Below are 19,204 nucleotides of genomic sequence, written 5' to 3' on the forward strand. Positions count from 1 at the left end.
CTTTGTATCTTTCAGCATCAAGTTTATTCTTAAAATCGTAAATAGCATTTGCACACTGTTTTTTCATCTTATTCCATATATCCAGCATTCTGTGTGGGAAGCTATTCTTTTTCCTATCTCTTCTATAGTTGTCCTTTTTGAGTTTCTTTTCATGACCTCTTGTTTTTCCATTGTTATTTTTTAGTAAATCTTTTCTGTCAAGGATTTCCATTCCTTTCATGATTCTATATATAGGCAGTAGATCACCTCTTTCTCTTCTTTGCTCTAATGTTGGTAGTTCTAGCTTCGATAATCTTTGTTCGTATGTTAATTTGGAAAGAGCTGGTGCCAACTTTGTTGTTGCTCTCTGTATTCTTTCTAGTTTCTTTATATTCTTTTTAGTACTGGGCGTCCATAGTGTCGCTGCATATTCCAGTTTTGGTCTAATCAATGTGACTAATATTTTTTTTTATCATTTCTTCATCCAAGTATTCAAATGCCACTTAATTGACCTTAGTAGGTTGTATGTTTCACCTATTTTGTTTATATGTCTGTCCGGTGTCATGTCATTGCTGATTATCACTCCAAGGTCCCTTTCAGAGTGCACTTTTTTATTTCATTTTCACCAATTGTGTAATTTTTTGAAATTCTGTTTTTGCTTTTACCAAACTCCATTATGCTACACTTCTTGATATTAAAATTCACCTTTCACTTTTGAGTCCATTTCCAGATTGTGTCCAGGTCTGATTGTAATGAGTCACAGTCCTCAATTGTTGATACTTTCTTTAATACTTTAGTGTTTGCAGTTACATTTAAACTTGTCCAGTTTTTAAGATGAATATCTTTATGTTTTACCTGCTAATGTACATAAATGTGTGTTCCTCTTCATAGAGCATATATCTTAAGATGTAGTTACAGGAACCAGCAATGTTAAGAATTGAATATATGCTAAATTTAAAATTATTTGGGAAGACTGTCCATTATTTGGATTAAATCAGTCAGGTGGAAGGGCAGAAAAGTACTTATCTTATTTATCTTGGTGGGACTGAACATATAGGTTATTTTCATATAGCTATATAATGTTGAGGAAAATTTCCGGAGCTGTTAAACATATGAGAGACTGCTGGCAAATGATAGTACTGGTACTTGGTATCAAAGGTGTTTATTCATGTGATTAACCCAAGGACTTTATTGATTTATTTATTATTCATTCAGGGTGGGTGGGATGCAGGGATGACCTGTCATCCAGGAGGAGCCAAGAAAAAAGGAAATGAGGGAAGGTGGTGAATGGCAGTGGAGTGGGTGGGGATGAAATGGGTGGGAGTGGAATTATGCCTTTTGACTTTGGCTACCTGCCTTGTAAGGGAGCCCCTTGGTATATGTATGTATTTATTTGGCTTTGATTTCCTAGGAAATGTAAGGAAATTGTGCTTGATCCAGTGCATAAGTTTGTTGTGGTCTTTTGTTTTATATATATTGAATGATTTTACCATCACCAGTGGTCAATATATTGTGAAATCTTTTTTTGTTAGTAATAGTGAGCATGTTATATAGTTGATTTTATGAAGCTTAATCTTGTTATTGCTTGTTTTGGTTGTAAGATTGATAGAGTTTTGTTGTCAGATTTTTCTTTCTCCCTAATGAAGAAGTGTAATATGATTTTCCTGAGTACTTTAGAAAATCATTTGAATTGAATTCATCTGCTTTCATATGGACATTCAATCACAAGTGAAATATGAAATTGATAATTCTTTGAAAAAAAAAATGAAAATATTAGTCTCACTGGTATACGTACCTGTGAAGAGGTTGTATGTAGGGTTCATCAAACAAGACCCTGCTATCCCGGGGCTTAATTTTCCCAAGCTATATAGTACTACTCCCTGGATTTTCCCAGCATAAGCTATTTGAGTCATCCACAAGCTAGAAATCTCACGAATTACCTGGGATTCCCACATGTCAATACATTGGGAAGGAATGAATTACAATATTTTTAACACAGGACAGTTGATTATGTTAACCTTATATTTAATATGAATATTTAAAACACAATATATATATACAGTATATATACTAGCACATTATGTGGATAATGCATAAGAAAATGTAAATATATAAAGAAAATACCAATTATTTACAAATGGTTAATGTATTACACGGTCAAGACGTCAGTTATCCCCTCCCCCTCCCTACCACCCCATCCCTCTTTCTGCTCTCAGTTGCTTATTAGGATTTCATGCCTATGTTTGTCAGAGTAACATATGTTCTCAATTACTTTTTATCTGAAGACGAAAAATGAATGTGAAATGTGTGGGAAATAAATCGGTAACATCAGTGAATGAGGTAGAAGAAGTAATCCAGAAAATGTTGATACTTAATTACTAATAATAAATACTGATTACGAGTAATTTCTGATTACTAATAACTACTAATTACTATTATAAGCAAACTCAAGAATTCCCAGGGAGAGACATCATCCTAGTGTCCCGGGAAAATCATGGGTCTCACTGAATTGTTGTCCCCATGGAAAAGTTGAGAATCCCAAGAAAATCCTGATACATATTACATGTGCTTCACTTCCTGTGTGCCAGGATAGTCCTAGGAGTATCAAATATCTTTCCTGGGAACGACGAGATCCCGAGTCCTGAGATCTTTTTTGATGAACCTTGGTTGCGTGCAAGTGAAGAAATAAGGATGTATATGTAGACAGTACCAGAAATAAAGGTGGAACCAGTAGAATGTATCTAGTCTTAAGAAAGTTGAGATGTAAGATTGTGTGTGAAGATAGTATGGCAGAGTACACAGTCCCTCGTATGTTATAGTCTTGAATGTATTTGTGATATTATGATTTATTAAGCAACAAGGCATTAATGGTAACCAAAGAAGCAACTAACTTTATCCCTCTCTTCCTCACTCACTTTCTCCCTCACCTCTCATTTTTGCAATCTCTCCCCTCTCTTACCCTCACTCCCCTCTGTCTTGCTTCCTTCCCACTCTCACCCTCCCTCCCTCTCTCACCCTCCCTCACCTCTCTCACCCTCCCTCCCCTCTCTTACCCCCTCACCACTCACCCTCCCTTCCCTCTTTCATCCTTCCTTCCCACTCACTTGCACCCTTCCATTCTCTCTCCCTCCCTCTTCCTCTCCCCTCACTTCCTCCCTTGTTTTTCTCTCCCTCCTTTTCCTCTATATCCCTCTTCCTCTCTCACCTCTCACCCCCATCTTTTCCCTTTCTTTCCCTCCTTCCCCTCTGCCCCCCTCCCTCCCCTCTCCCCCTCCTTCCTACCCTCTTCCTCCTCTTTCCCCACCCTCCTCTCTCCCTCCCTCCTCTCTCCTACCTCTTTCTCCCCCTCCCTCCCCTATCTATCTCCCTCCCACCCCCTCTCCCTCACTCCCTCCTTCCCTCCTGTCTTTCTCTCCCTCCCTCCCTCCCTTCTCCTCTCTTTCTCTCCCCCTCCCTCCTCTCTCAACCTCCTCCCTCTCTCCCTCTTTTCCTCTCTCTCCTCTCTCTCTCTCCTTCTCTGCCTCTCCTCTTTCTCTGTTCCTCTGTCTCTCATCTCTTGTATCTTTCTCTCATCTCTCTCTTCTCTCATCTCTATTCTCTCTCTCTCCTTCATCTTTCTCCCTTCCCGCCCTCCCTCTCTTCCTCTCACTCCCTCTCCTCCCTCTCCACCCTCTCCACCCTCTCTCTCTCTCTCTCTCTCTCTCTCTCTCTCTCTCTCTCTCTCTCTCTCTCTATATATATATATATATATATATCCCCTTTCTCTTTCTTCCCCTCTCTTTATCTCTCACTCACTCACTCACTTCCTCACTCACTCACTTCCTCACTCCATCTATTTCTACTCTAATTTTGCAGATTTTCTTCTTTCCACATGCCTAGACCATCTTAACAGTCCTTGATCAACTGTCTGACAGTTCTCTTCCCCACTTTCAGACTTTCACATATCTCATTGTCTGTCCTTGTAACTCCTACCATTCTTCTCATATACTTCATCTTCAGTATGTTTAGGCTTTTCCTTTCTGTCTCCTTCAAATTCCAAACCACTTCAGTCAGCTTTGGGACAGTCACTCCCTCGTACAACCATCTCTGTGACTTGATATGTTCAGTTTGCTAAAGAGGACTACATTAACAGAAGAGATCTTTTGACTAGGGATGGGAGAACATTTAGAGGTCATGAAAACTAATGGAGAATGACTAAATGTCTAGAAGTTATGAAGAAAAATACAGGATTCTATATAGATGCATAAATACTTGGAATAACTTGGTAATGCTGTATGTCCTAAGCTGGAACAATACATGAATTCATATTTAAGTATGATAATTGGAAAATAAGGATATAGCCCAATTTGGAATCATACATGAATTTGAAGCTAGGTATGATAATTGGGGGAGTAAAAGAAAGGACCCCACAATTGTTGCTACTTACCTGTTTAATACAGTTAGATAAATACATATTTCTTGCAACACTTTTCATTTCCCTAACATTTACTTGCCGCATTTACTTTATAATTCATATCCACCACTCCTACATACACTGCCACATGTGATCCTAATTATTTAAAAATCCACTTCGCTAGCTTTCCACCCATGAAACTCACCTCCAGCCCACCACCACTATCGCTTATTTTACAGCACACTGCTTTTCTTCACAATTACTTCCAGTTTTCTTCTTGCACAGACCCACCTGAAGTCTTCCACCAACTGCCTCAGTCTATCCTCAGATTCAGCCGCAAGCAGTGTCATATGCAAGAACCAACTAGCTCACGTCCCACCCTCGTGCATTCTCCAACTCATAAACCCTGCTTAGTATTCACTTTACCTTTCTCACCCCAACCCATACACACATTGAACAACCATGGTTACATTACATATCCCTGATGCAGCCCCACCTTCACACCCAACCATTCATCCCATTCATAACCCTCATACAAGATTTACTTGTGTAAAAAAGATAAATAGATAAATAAAATAAAATTAGATTAAATTAAGAAAATAGATGACTACCCTCAGTAGACTTCCTTCATAAAACCTCTCTGGTAACCCTATTATGTACCTTCTCCAAATCTGTGGGAATCCAAAAGACATACTTAACTTTTACGTAAAACATCTTGCATATGTTACAGCAAAATTTTTATCTATACACCCTCTTCTAAAACTAAACTACTCTTCCCCAATTACTTTTTTCCTCCTATCATCCCAACACACCCTTCCATACACCTTACCAGCAACACAACTGATTGGTCCCTTTAAAACTATTCATGTGTCCTCTTTTCCCATATATGATGGAACAAATCCAGCAGCACACTTCACGCCCTTAGACACACATTAAAAAATCTGACCAACTAATCCACTGTTACTACTCCTTTGTCAGACACACTTCATGACAATCATTCAAACTGCCATTTTCCATATATATTATTATTATTAATACTGGTATGATTGTTATTATTATTATTATTATTTTATATATATATATATATATATATATATATATATATATGCATTTTGTATCTCATTTTGCTATAGCCCTTTCAATCCCCTCTCCCATAATAGCCATTTTCCTGATGTCTCATTCTGCCACTCAACCTCACCAACCTCCTCCACATTCAACATGAAACTACCCATTTTTCACTTAATGCCTCCACATCTGTTAATATATGTACATCTGCTATCTTTACCTAATTTCCCTCCCCCCCCCTTTTTTTTTTTTTTTTTTTTTTTTTTTGTCAAACATCTATCCCTCCTCATGTCTGCCCATCCACTTGACCTCCCTCTCCTTAAATTTTGCTTCCATCATATTTGCTTATACCTCTTGTATGCTTTCTCATTTCTGTTTTGCAACCAGTCCTCATATGCACTCTTCTCTGCTCTTGATTCCATAATTTGTGAGCCTTTACAGGTTAGGCATGAGGTTTTAAATGACCATTCATATTCCTTTTGAACTGTGAAACCTGAACCATCTTTCTTCTCCAGCAATACTGAATGTGTATCCTTAGTGTACCCCTTTCATGGAACTTGTCGACTTAGTCTGTGCATCCTTTTATAACTCTGATGTCAACCATGCAGTTTATTTGTTTGATATCCTGACCACAAGCTCTGTCTTTTATTTATTTAATCCACATCACCCATCAGTGAGTAATAATGATCAAATGGAGCATGACAAGCAGAACTAGATGGGTTGAGCTTGAAAAGAGAATGAGATGGATAGAGTAAAAGGAGGCTTGGCTGCACAGGGAATGTCTACCAAACAGGAAAGAGTGTAAAAATTAGAAGTGAATAGAGGAAGATCATTAGTGGATGTTGTAATGACATGATCCAATGGGATGTTCTTATCTGTGTCATATATTGTCTTGAGTGAATGAGGAAACAGGGTTGTCATATGATGAAGGCAGTGCTGTGAAAGAGCTATGCCTTGCTGCATTGCCTTTGACCCAAGGATAGTGATGAGCTCAATTGAAATATCAAATCTTATCAACCTAAATAACAATTGCTGCACTTCATCATACAGTAGCATTGTTGAGGACACATCTCAAATTGAGTGTGCATCTTTTCAAACATTATAAACCAGATTGCATCTTAAAACAAGAAACAACTAGGCACACACAAATACAACTTGTACCTAAGGCTCCACATAACCTATCCTCACCCCACCTCTATACCTAAGCAAAACAAAGGCACAGCAATCCTTATTGGCCCAGGGTCATCACAACTTATACAACACTCCTCTCCAAGCCACTGCCGCCAGTTTTCCTGTACTACCTAATAACCATCTGCTCTACAGTATTTCCCCACATCAGAAAATATTACTTCAGAAACACTATCAGAGCCCAACCAACTACCCAGTTTACCTGCTATGACAAGATGTATGAGACACTCGCCACAATCCCATGAAGTAAACTAATGTCCTCCCTGTTTCTATACTCACTTTCCCTCCTCCTCCTCCACTTTTCCCCTCTTGCTCCTCTCCACCTCCTCCTCCTCCCCTCTTCTCCTCCTCTTCCTCTCCTTGTCCTTTCCCTCCTACTCCTCCTACTCCTCCCCCCCTCCCCCTCTTCCTTTCCCATCCTCCTACTCCATCCCCTCCCCCTCCCCCTACTACTCTTCCCCCTTGTCCTCTTCCCCTACTACTGCTGCTACTACTACTACTACTACTACTACTACTACTACTACTGTTACTACTACTACACCTCATCCTCTTTCTCTTCCTCAACCCTATTCCCTTCTGTTCCCATTTCTCATCCCCCTCTCCTCCCTCCACATGGTTGTCTGGAGTGAGTAAAATTCTCAATGATTTCTGGAGTGAAACTCACTCTCTCTCTCTCTCTCTCTCTCTCTCTCTCTCTCTCTCTCTCTCTCTCTCTCTCTCTCTCTCTCTCTCTCTCTCTCTCTCTCTCTCTCTCTCTCTCAGAGCTATTCTTCTAATTAGTCAAAGTAAGCTTGGGTGTTTTAGCTGCTATTTTGTAGATGCTCTGTTGAGTTACTGTCATTGTGGTCATCTGCATAGGTTAGTGCTTTGGTGTTATATGCTGGATTGGTTTTTATGAGATTGCTTGTATTGGAGTATTATTTCTTTAGGGATACCATTGTATAGTATTTTTGTCACAGAGATTGGCACAGTCTTGCTGCTAAGAAGTTTGGTAGATATTTGTTGGTATGGATGTGTCGTGGGTTTGTGTTCTGCTGACAAGAAGCTTCTCTGCCATCAGGGAAAGGAAGAAGATCTGATAAAGAATACAACTTCCTGCCAAATTCAATGCCACCCAGATATAAGAAGACACAAAAAACCCACCATCATAACTACCTGGTTTCTGGGTCAGGCTCAGAAACTTCACACCTGATAAGGAATACAGCCAAACTTGAAAAGGGTCAGTAATTCAGTGAAGGGAGAGTCCCAGGGCAACAAGGGTCATACAAGGTGTATATGAACAGTAGAGATGAGATGTCACATTGGAGAGAGGTGACTAGAGGGGTTCTGTAAGGCTTGATTTTGGCACCTACCATGTTTTTATATATTATTGAAATTATTGCAGAAGGCAGCTATGCAAACTTTAGGAAATTGTGCGAAGATCATGATGAAAGTGAAAGGTGAAGGGGATTGATAATTGTTACAGGAAAACCTAGATAAAGTTTATAAATGGAGCCAGAAGTGGAAGATAGACTTCAATAATTAAATTTTTTGGAAATAGGTCAGTGTCAAGAAGGACTCGAGAAAAATTAATTGCGAGGGCACAAGAATAAAATGAATTTGGGACAAGTCAGAGATGATCTACTAGAGCAGTGGTTCCCAATTTTTTTCAGCTTGTTACCCAGTTAACCATGATACATTAAGCACCCCTTTCACAAAATGTTGTCAATATATGGTTCAATTAAAACACTAGAGATATTTTCGTTTCTTTATTGTATTTGGACACTGCATCTCTAATGGCTATAGTCAAAGATGTCAAGAACCTCAGTGGGATGGATGGAGTCGCATGCTCGAAGCTAATTTAGGAATTCTTGGCTTCTTGGTTTTCAGAATACTTATTTTTTCTGTCACCCTTCCATTACCCCAGAAATTTTGTTAAATTATCCCCAGGGGGTAATTTACCCCCAGTTTGGGAACCAATGTACTAGAGAATAACAGGAGCTGCTAACGAACATGGTGGCGTTTCAATACAGGGATGAGGACATGATGAAACTAATAATTGAAATTGTAATTCACCCCTTGACTGGACTATACAAAAGTGGTGTGGTCATCACACTCAAAGAAAGATATAAGAGAAATAAAAAGAATACAAACAGTGGTAACCAAGATGATCTTGAGTCTGATTGATAAAACATGAGGGGAGACTGAAAATTTTGTGACTTCCCACATTGGAAGAGTGAAAAGGTGATATGATAATATTTAGATCAGAAAAAGGAATAGGGAAAAAAAAAGACAAAGGATGAGGTTGTATTACAAAATTGAACATGGTCATACAAACCTTCTTTGCACCTATTTAGTCCACATGAGAGTTTTTATCTGCTGTGCGTATAATCATCTGTATGCTTTTGCTTCGTCCCCCCCCTATTCTATTTTCTTTTCATTTACTTTTACTTTATGTTTTATTTATTTTATTATTATTTATTTTTTATTTATTTCTTACTTTATTTTTATTATATATATATATATATATATATTATAGTAATATTTCTTTTTCAAGTCACTTATGATTTAGGCCTCCAAAGTTAGATATTAAAAAGAAGAAGGAACGAAGAATGCTGTTTGGTTTGTGAAAAGGTGGATATCCCATGAAAATGATAGGTACACTGTTCAGATCCACAAACCTTTCTCACCCATTTGAGTACATCACACAAGTACAACCAACAGAACATAGAAAAAACACACCAAGACCATACTATTCAGACATCTACAACAATATACCACTTGTACCACACAATAATTCATTTCCAGGTCACAATATAAACTCTTCAAAACAGACCATCAAACTTGGTACTCCACCAAACCCCTCATCCCACTCCCCCTGACAGCCTCACAGAAAAATCCATCCCTTAGAGGCAAGGAATATGCCTTACCACAGATCAAACTGCTCTTAATGCAACCATCATATAGAGGACACTGAACAACTCATCCTACATTGCCCTACACAGCTTCCATACAACAACAACAATTTTTCTTCCCAGAGTGACCTACAGGCCTGTCCAATGGCTGTTGCTGATTACTTGGGAGCTATTGGTCTCCTGCAAGAGAAACTTGCTGCAACAGATTAATATATTGACTTGAACATTTGTTTGGCAGCCACCAGGTGATTTTATTCATCCAAGGAAAAACAGTTGTGCAGTTAAAGGAGTAAGATCTGCTCTTGATATAGGAAAATTCTAATGGGTTATTAATTGTATTCCTTGTATATGGAGCCAGCAATGGATAAATGCTTGTGGCATCAAGAGATACAGCTCCATGAGGCTGGCATTTGGTTTCTGAACTGGACCAAGATCTTTGTCAGCTCTGTCTTCCCTCATTTTCACAATAGAATATTGGCAGCCAGTAACTCCTCCTCCTCCTCCTCCTCCACTAACTCCACCTCCTCATATCAGCCTATGACAAAGGAATAGATCCATGTTATTACAACACAGACAAGTTCTTTATCCAGAGATCTGTGGGAGGGCTCAAGGACTGTAGCTTGCTCTTGTAGGTCAACAGGTTTTCACTAAGTAAAACTTGAGGCATTGTTATTATGAATCAAAGAAGCACCCAGCTGTGAGGTTAAATGGTCATCAGTAGTGACTGTATCTGTGCTAATTATGTGACCTTTTCATAGAGATTTTGAACACAAATTTTGCCCGGAAAACCATTGCCAATCACTGTGGGGCTGTAGGTTTTCCATTTAGTGAAACTTGAGGCAACAATTACCTTCAATTTAGTCTCATGATACTGCAGTCTTTTAACAGCATTAGACCTGCACCTTTGTGCACACATTTCCATTCATCAATATGTAATATGTTGTATGTGCATGTCTTCCTTCAGTTAAACAATATTGTTCTACATTTCAGGTACTGAAGATTCTGCACACTTATCGCCATACCACCTCGATCTTTGATGATTTTACACACTACGAGAAACGACAAGAAGAAGAAGAAAGTCGGCGTAGTGTTCCACACAGTGGATTTAAGGTCAGCTTTTCCTATTGTGCTTGTTATTATTGTCCAAACAACCCATCAGTCCAGTGCTGTAGTATTGATTTCTTCATGATGTATTAATTTTGAATCTATATACTCGTATGTATATGTATATATATGTGTGTTTGTGTCTATATGTATATATGTGTGTGTGTGTTTGTGTGTATATGTATATGTGTGTATGTGTATATATATATATATATATATATATATATATAATAATATCTTTCCAAAGAACTTGATTATGGTACCCTAGAACTGATTTACTGTTATATTGATGTATTGGGTGCATAGTTTGTAGAGTCAATACCTTTGGATTTTTAGTGGGGCACCCTCATGGACCAGAGTCACATGACCTATGTTCAGAGACAAATATTCATTCTTAGTGGAATGCTGAGCCACCTTTTAATCTTTTAGCTCACTTCCGTTGTGTCTAATGTATTTCATAAATCCTGTACCTTCTATTGGACACTCCCCCCCCCTCTTTTTTCATGAGGAAAAAAAGTCCACAACATGTAAAATGTGACTTAGAGCAGATTAAAAGGATTGGGGACTCTCCTTTGTGTTTTTCTGATGAATGCAAATGTGTGCACAAAGGGGCATGTTCAGTGTTAAATATGTAGGAGGATAGGGAGAGATTGGTGGTAGCATTGGGAGGCACTAAGAAAATGATGGTGATGGGAAAGGAAAAGGGAGGAGAAATAAGAAAAGATAAAGTGCAAGTAGCTCAGTAAATGAAAGAACAGGTAAGGTGGGTTAGATTGGCATCATGCAGTGTCTGAAGAATGGAGGTACAGTAATAATGGACTGGTTAATGAGGCTGTTTAATATGTCTTTACAAAAGGGTAGAGTGCCGGAGGACTGGAGAAGTGCCTATGTACAACTTCACATTAGAAAAGGGGACAAATATGAGTGTAGTAGTTTCGGAGGCATCACTGTGCTCAGTGTTGTTGAGAAGGCTTATGGGAGTGTTTTCATTGAGAGGATCAGGAGAGGAACAGAGGGAGTAATTGGTAAGGAACAGTATAGGTTTAGGAAAGGTTGGGGTTACATGGATCAGATTTCTGTGGTAAAGCAGATATGTGAGAAAGCTTTATGAAAAGGGAAAGGTGTTTTTTTTTATGTCCTTAATGGATTTGGAAAGGTTTATGACAGGGTAGACAGGAAGGCACTGTGGGAAATATTGCAGATATATGGGATTGGGGGAAAGCTGTTAAGGGAATTCAAAAGTTTTTATGAGACTATTAGAGCATGTGTTAGAATGGTAAATGGAGAGAGTAAGTGGTTTGAGGTCAAGGTGGGACTGTATCAGGAATGTGTCATGTTGCCATGGCTGTTCATTGTGTATATGGATGGGGTAGTGTGGGAGGTAAAGGGCATGGAACTGGAGATGGTTAAAGAAAATGGAGAAAAATGGGAGGTGAGCCATTTGTTTTTTGCTGATGACACTGCACTTGTGGCAGGGTCAGAGGAGGAGAGATTAAGGGAGTTGGTGACTAGAGTTTGGGAAGGTATGTGATAGGAGAAAGTTGAAGGTAAATGTGGGTAAAGCAAGATGATGAGATGTACTAGGGTAAAGGATGGCAGTGAGTTAGAAGTAAGTCTAAAAGGAGAGAGGCTGGAAGAAGTGGATAGCTTTAAGTATTTGGGGTCACATGTGGTGGGAAAGGGAGGAGTGGAGAAAACTTGTAGATTGAGAGAAGGAATCCTTGGGGGATTAAAAAGTGTTAAGAGAAATAGGCATCTGGGAATGGATGAAAAGAGGAGACTATATGAAGTGGGTGATTGTGCCAACAGCATTGTATAGGGCAGAGACTTGGAATTTAAGAGAGGAAGAGTTTAAATGTGTTTAAGATGAAATGTCTGAGAAGTATGGTAGGGGTTATTAGGTTGGATAGAGTAAGAAACCAGGAGGTGAGGAGAGCGAGAATGGAAAAGGAGATGGCAGATAGGGCTGATGAAAAAGTATTATGATCGTTTGGACACATGGAAAGAAAGAGTGATGAAAGATTCCTAAAAGAGGTGTAGAAGTCAGAGATGGAGGGAGTGAACATGAGGGAACAACCGAGGATGAGATGGATGGACGGGGTGAAGGGGACATTGAGCAAGAGGGGAATGTCTGTTGGCCAAGAAAGGGAGAAGGCAGGAGATAGGAATGAGTGAAGAATGTGTATTGATAATACTGTTATACAATGAAGGGAGAGGCGGGGGATGAATGGTGAGGGTGCTTATGTGTCAATGATATTTTGACATAGCCCAGTGACCCCATTTTTTTTTTCTGTATGAGGGGATAGAGGTGGTGTCACTGATTAAATGAAATGGTCTTGCTGTGGATGTACTGTCTTGCTACATTGCTTCTGACCCAGGGCAATGAGCAGGATACAAAGATAAACCATCATCTATGAGGAGCTAAGATGAGATGGGGGAAAGGGTGATGGGTGGGAGTAGGTATGTGCCTTTGCTTTGGCTATCTCCCTTATAAAGGGGAAAAACCTCTTGGTATATAGAGTCAAGGTATGCTTTGACTCAACCATCCCACTCATAAGGAGGAAAAGGCCAGTGATATAAGGAATCCATCTCACACGGGCCATCCAACATCCATTAGTTTTCCTGCTGGCTGACAGGTTGGAGCATTGTTACTTGCAGCAAAGGTTGAGGCAACAACAGTTTGCCCCCTGCTGCAAGTGAGTTGGACCAAGGGTATTGCACATGAAATTCCACACTACAAACTGAATCATCATCATCCTTTTAGATGAAGAACCATCCCTGCCCACTGCCCAAGTCAGAAGCATTGTAGTAAGACCCACCTCTTACCCAGTCACAAGTGGAGTAGCATCCACAAACAACAACTAGCTACCTCCCACTTCCCTCCAGGCTTACCTTCTCCAAACCCCATATCATCATCTTTGCATTCACCTCCCATACCACCTCATCCATATACGCTTATTCTCTGCTCATACCTATCTCTCACCCTCTCCCTTCCTTGTTCAACAAGGCCTTCACCCTAACCATTCATCTTATTTTCAGTCTCCCCCACAAGTTTACTGCATCTGCCTTCCACACACATTACCAATCTTTCTTCTCTCATTCTTTCCATGTGCTCGAACCATCCCAGTATTTGTACATCAATCACTAACTATTAATGCCCTTTCAACCACCCTTTCATCCACCACCATTCTTGTGTATACTTATGCTTGGCTTTCTACTTAAACACTGTTTATCATAAACTTTATTTCTAAACACATCCCAAACAACTCTTCACTATAATTCTTACCAGGCACCCCAATTTCCCTGACTACTCCATCTATTGGCTCGTCTCCTGCTCTAGCATTGAGGTCTCCCAATACCACTACATTTAATTCATCCCGAAACCCTGTATATGGTTTTTCCCCCCTTGCAAAGGAGGTAGTCAAGTCAAAAGGCAAGTACCCATTACACTGAAACTCTAACCACTTATTTAGATTTATCCAAAAAGCCTCCCTTTCTTCACTTTTCTGATTACCAGGATTGTATGCACTTGCAGGGACCCATATCTCCTGTCCCAGTTTCACCTTTGCCTACATTATCCTTGAAGAAACTTTCCTCCACTCTACCACTTTCCTATCATCACTTACCTGCAGATCCCCTCCCTCACTCCCTGATCACTCTTAGCACCCTCCTTATTACACTTCCAAACTCAAACTTGCCCCTCTCCTTTAGTTTTATGTAATGCTAACACATCCATCTGACTACTCTCAAACAAACCACCAATATCTTCCCTTTTATTCTCATGTGTATTACAACCATGTACAGTTAATGGCCCAATTATTAGGATTTTAGTTGGGAGTCCTCCCAGACATTTATGCCTTGACTCATAGGAGATACAGAGAGCAGGATCCTTAATCCCATCACTCAATCCCACCAGTCACCTTTTATGGTGACAGAATTCATTTCCTCCACTTCTATAGGATCCAAAAGAGGTGGAGTCATAGAAGTGATAAAGAACAGGTTTAAGGGAACAATACAAAGGAGGGATAAATGCAGTACAAAGGTATCGGCATTCCATTATGAGTAGAGATTTTAATTCTTAACATAGATGATGTTTAGCTCTGGTTTGTAGGGATTCCCTAAATATGGCCTCAAAAGTATTGGATGCTTGTCACCATGCAGTCAATACTCCCAATACAGGTTATTGCTTACCAAGTTCTAATTAATTGTTGCCTTAAGTTTTACAATTTTAGTGATAATTTTTTGTAGTTTGTGTCTGGGAACTATGTCAAATGCCCTATTCCTGTTGCCACCATAAGTGTTCTTTCTTTTGGTGCTTCTTGTTAAGTCCCCCAAATGCTTGTGAAGAAATGTTTGTTAGAAATGTACTAATAAAGGAGCCCTCCATGAGTCCAGGTTGGGTATGTGTTCGTATGTTAATTTGGAAAGAGCTGGTGCCAACTTTGTTGTTGCTCTCTGTATTCTTTCTAGTTTCCTTATATTCTTTTTAGTACTGGTTCTCTATAGTGGCGCTGCATATTCCAGTTTTGGTCTAATCAATGTGACTAATATTTTTTTAATAATTTCTTCATCCAAGTATTCAAATGCCACTTTCATTGACCTTAGTAGGTTGTAGGTTTCACTATTTTGTTTATATCTCTATTAGGTGTCGTCTTTGCTGATTATCACTCCAAGGTCTCTTTCCAAGTGCACTTTTTTATTTCTTTTTCACCAATTTTGTAATTTTTTGAAATTCTGTTTTTGCTTTTTCCAAACTCCATTATACTTCTTGATATTGAAGTTTCCACTTTTGAGTCCATTTCCAGATTTTTTGTCCAGGTCTGATTGTAATGAGTCACAGTCCTCTTCTGTTGATACTTTCTTTAATATTTTTGTGTCATCTGTGAAGAAATTCATATAACATTCAACTCCTTTGTCTATGTCGTTTATGTATATGGCAAACATGATTGGAGCCAGCACTGACCCTTGTGGAACACCACTTATCATTTCTTCCTATGTCGAGTATTTGTCTCTAATTACTACCCTCATTTTTCTCCCAGTCAGGAAATCTTTCATCCATTCTAATAGATTACCTGCAATGCCACCTATTGATTCTAATTTTTCTATTAATTTCTTGTGTGGCACACTTTGTCAAATGCCCTTTGTATATCTAGATAGGCACAGTCTGCCCATCCATCTCTCTCATCTATTATATCTATTAGTCATGAATAGAAGCAGATTAGGTTTGTTGTACATGATCTTCCCTGTCTAAATCCAAATTGGCTCGGGTTTAGTAAGTGCATATGGTCCTGGTAGTGAGAACAGTAGAGGAAAGGGCGGCTTTTTGGATAGATTTAAATGAGTGCATAGGGGGTTTAGGGAGAAATAATTTAGTGGTATTGGTAGATCTCAATGCTAAGGTAGGAGATGAACCAATAGACAGAATGGTTGGGAAATGTGGAGTTCTAGGAAATATTGTAGTAGAGAGATGATGGTGAAGATATGTCTAGAGAGTTGATGGTAGCAAATACAATGTTTAGGAAGAAAGTCAAGCATAAGTACATGTGGGAAAGGGTGGTAGATAGGGCTATATAGTGGTAACCAGGAGAAGAGTAGGAAGACTTAAGGATGCACATGTTCTAAGGGGATAGAGTGGGGAAATATCATATAATTTTTTTGTGGAAATTAAGTTGAGAGTTGAGGATAGATGGAGAAAAAGGAAAAGGACAGAAGGTAGGGAGGTGCTTAAAGTACATGCATACATATGCCAATGGCTTCTTCTCTATGAGGGAGATAGCCAAAGTCAAAGGTATATATCCACTCCCACCCATTTTGTTGGAGTGTTCATTGTTGTCATTTAGCTGAGGCCAGCCATATTAGATTTGTGTGGTTCAGTGAACAGACACCAAATGGAAGTGTTGTTGAACTACCATGTGGAGTGCTGGGTCCCCAGTATAAAAGGAAGAGGTGAATGGAGCAAGATTGGTCTAATACTGGTAGCAGAGCATAGTTATGGACTCTTCTAAGTGCCCACCTAAGTTTGGTAATGAATCAGAATATGAAAATTGGAAAAAGGATATATAACGAAAGATAAGCAGGCGTTGGCCATATACTTATCTTTAACTGGCTGAGCTAGAACAGCATTGTCTGAAATTGAATTAAGTTCTGGGGAGTGAAAATGGTGTAAAGATCATTATTGAGAAACTGGACACATTGTTCTTGCCTGATAAAGGTTGATGTCAATTTGCAGCGTTTCATAATTTATATAATTTCAGAAGAAATAACAAAGATATTGATAAATATGTTAGTGAGTTTGAACATAGATACCTTAAGTTTACACAGGAAGGAATGACACTACCGGACTCTGTGATGGCTTTTATGCTTCTTGCTTCAAGCAACTTGGCTGAGCGTGAGACTTAAATTGTGATGTCAACGATCTCTGAAATCAACTATACTTATATGAAATCTACTCTAAAAAGTTTCCTTGGTCAGCAGTTGAATGTGCACTCAACTCAGGAGTTAGATGTGGACATAGGTGCAGTGTCCCGCAAGTATTAAAGCCGAGCCTGTCTTTTATGGCCATAATAAAGAGGTCTATTATGCCACCTATGAACAACAACCACATCATCACAGAGATACAGATATCAAAGAAGAGGAGGAGGAGCACTAATATTGACACAAGTTGACTTGAGTGACCAAGGGACTAATCGAAGATCCTCTGGATCGTGAAGGCCAAGTTTCATGATGTGTATATGCATTTGGTCAAGGAGTCTCAAAATTGTGGTATATTGGATACCAGTTGTTCAACCACAGTTAGTGGTCAACAGTAGTTGGATAATTATTTGAACAACCTGTGCGATGAAGAGTTGGCCATGGTGAGAGAAGAAAAATCTTGTTGTACATTTACGTTTGGTGATGATGTAACCTAATAGATCCATTGAGTGTGTAGTACTTCCATGTTGGATTGGAGGTGTGAGATCAGAGCTGTCAACCAATGTTGTTGAGTGCAATCTTCCACTTTTGATTAGAAAGCAGTTAATGAAAAAAGGAAATTTTTATTTTTATTTTTGTAAGGATTCAATGAAGATTATGAATAAATGGGTGAAGTTGAAGGTGGCATCGTCAGGTCACTACATTTTACCACTGTTCTTATGACCAGAACCAGGGATCCAGAATGTGTTAATGGCTTCAATGGCTAGCAGTAAAACTGCTTTAAAACTTAATCATCAATTTGACCATCCATATTGGAGTGAGACATGGGGAAAAAGATTAGAAATGTAACTGAAAATTGTGAAGTGTGTATAAAGTATAAATGCCCGAAACCTAGAACAGTTGTCAGTGTGCAGATGGCAGAGAAATTTAATGAAGTAATTGCAATGGGTCTAAAATGGGTACTACAACATCTGTTTCATATTATAGTAGATCTTGCTACAAGATATTGTGTGGCATCAGCCATCACCAAAAAGTCTGCTAAGACAGTGGTTGGCAGCATCTTCAGAAATTGGATTTCATTGTTTGGTGCTCCAAGGAAACTTCTCTCTTGACAATGGACTTGAATTTAATAATAGTGACATGAGAGAACTTGGCAATCTGTTTGGTGTTGCAGAAGGTTATTGATGTTCTTCAAGAAGAGTTCTGTATTGGGAGCATGGCATCTACCTTCAAGTACATAGGTTTGGAAGTGGGCACTACAACTGAAGGTATAATGGTTGGTCAGTCTGCTCACACCACTGAGTTTGGAATATCACAGGTTGGTAGCTAAGTTCAGTGACCTGTCAGACAATGAGAAGAAAGAATTCAGTACACTGATTGGTCAACTGAGCTGTATAACCAAACAATTGAGACCTGACATTACCTTTGATGTGTGTGAACTGAGCAGACATTGTAAAAATGCCATAGTGGCTAATGCAGCAAGACTCAATAAGATTATAAACTGAGTTATTGGTGACCATTTTTGCTTGCTGTTTAGAAAGCTAGCTGTAGAGGACTGTATAACTGAGTGCTTCTCAGACGCTTCCTTTGGGAACCTATATGATGGTGGCTCTCAGGGAGGATTTGTAATTTTTCTCAAGGATGGGGAAGGAAGAAGATACCTGATATATTGGCAATCAAGGAAATTGCACTGAGTGGTGAAAACCATATTGTCTCCTGGGACCCTGGCACTCTTTGAGTGCACTGAGGCTGCTCCTATCTTGGACAGATTGTCAGAGACATTGTCAAATGCCAGACCTTAGCTGTACACCACTTGGTTGACAACAAGAGTTTGGTGGAGGCCTTGAATTCGTTTCATAGTGTGGAGGATTGTCAATGTCACATCAACGTTGCACCACTGAAGGATATGTTGTCGCCAGTTTCTGTTACGGTTGTGTGGTTGGGTTGCTCTCCTTCCCCGGTCCTCATTGGGATCCTGGTATACTTAGATGCCCTGGATAGACTTCTGTACATGACCACCTTCCCACACAAAGTAGTTTCGACTTCATGCACAATGGGAAGGTATATTAGAGGGCTTGGAGAGAAAGGTTCATTAGACCCAGGATGAAAAATTTACAGATTTTAATGAAGATAATGGAAAGTAGGACTATGTACAAAAGTGAAGTGTTCA

At 39.3% G+C, this 19,204-nt stretch overlaps 1 protein-coding gene across 13 annotated transcripts in view; it reads left to right on the plus strand.

The window, feature by feature from the left end:
- Nucleotides 1–19,204, plus strand: part of LOC143038308 (YTH domain-containing family protein 1-like) — an 85,013-nt gene that overhangs the window by 52,797 nt on the left and 13,012 nt on the right. For 12 of the 13 annotated variants that reach the window (XM_076207342.1, XM_076207347.1, XM_076207370.1 and 9 more), the window contains exon 5: nucleotides 10,510–10,629. In XM_076207342.1, coding sequence (XP_076063457.1) covers nucleotides 10,510–10,629 — 120 coding nt within the window. Of the gene's footprint in view, nucleotides 1–7,685; nucleotides 7,845–10,509; nucleotides 10,630–19,204 lie in introns of all 13 variants that reach the window. The other variant, XR_012967557.1, reaches the window with a different exon arrangement.

The sequence above is a fragment of the Oratosquilla oratoria genome, chromosome 2 (genome assembly GCF_046742065.1).
Source record: "Oratosquilla oratoria isolate Oo_2021 chromosome 2, ASM4674206v1, whole genome shotgun sequence".
Lineage (NCBI taxonomy): Eukaryota > Metazoa > Arthropoda > Malacostraca > Stomatopoda > Squillidae > Oratosquilla > Oratosquilla oratoria.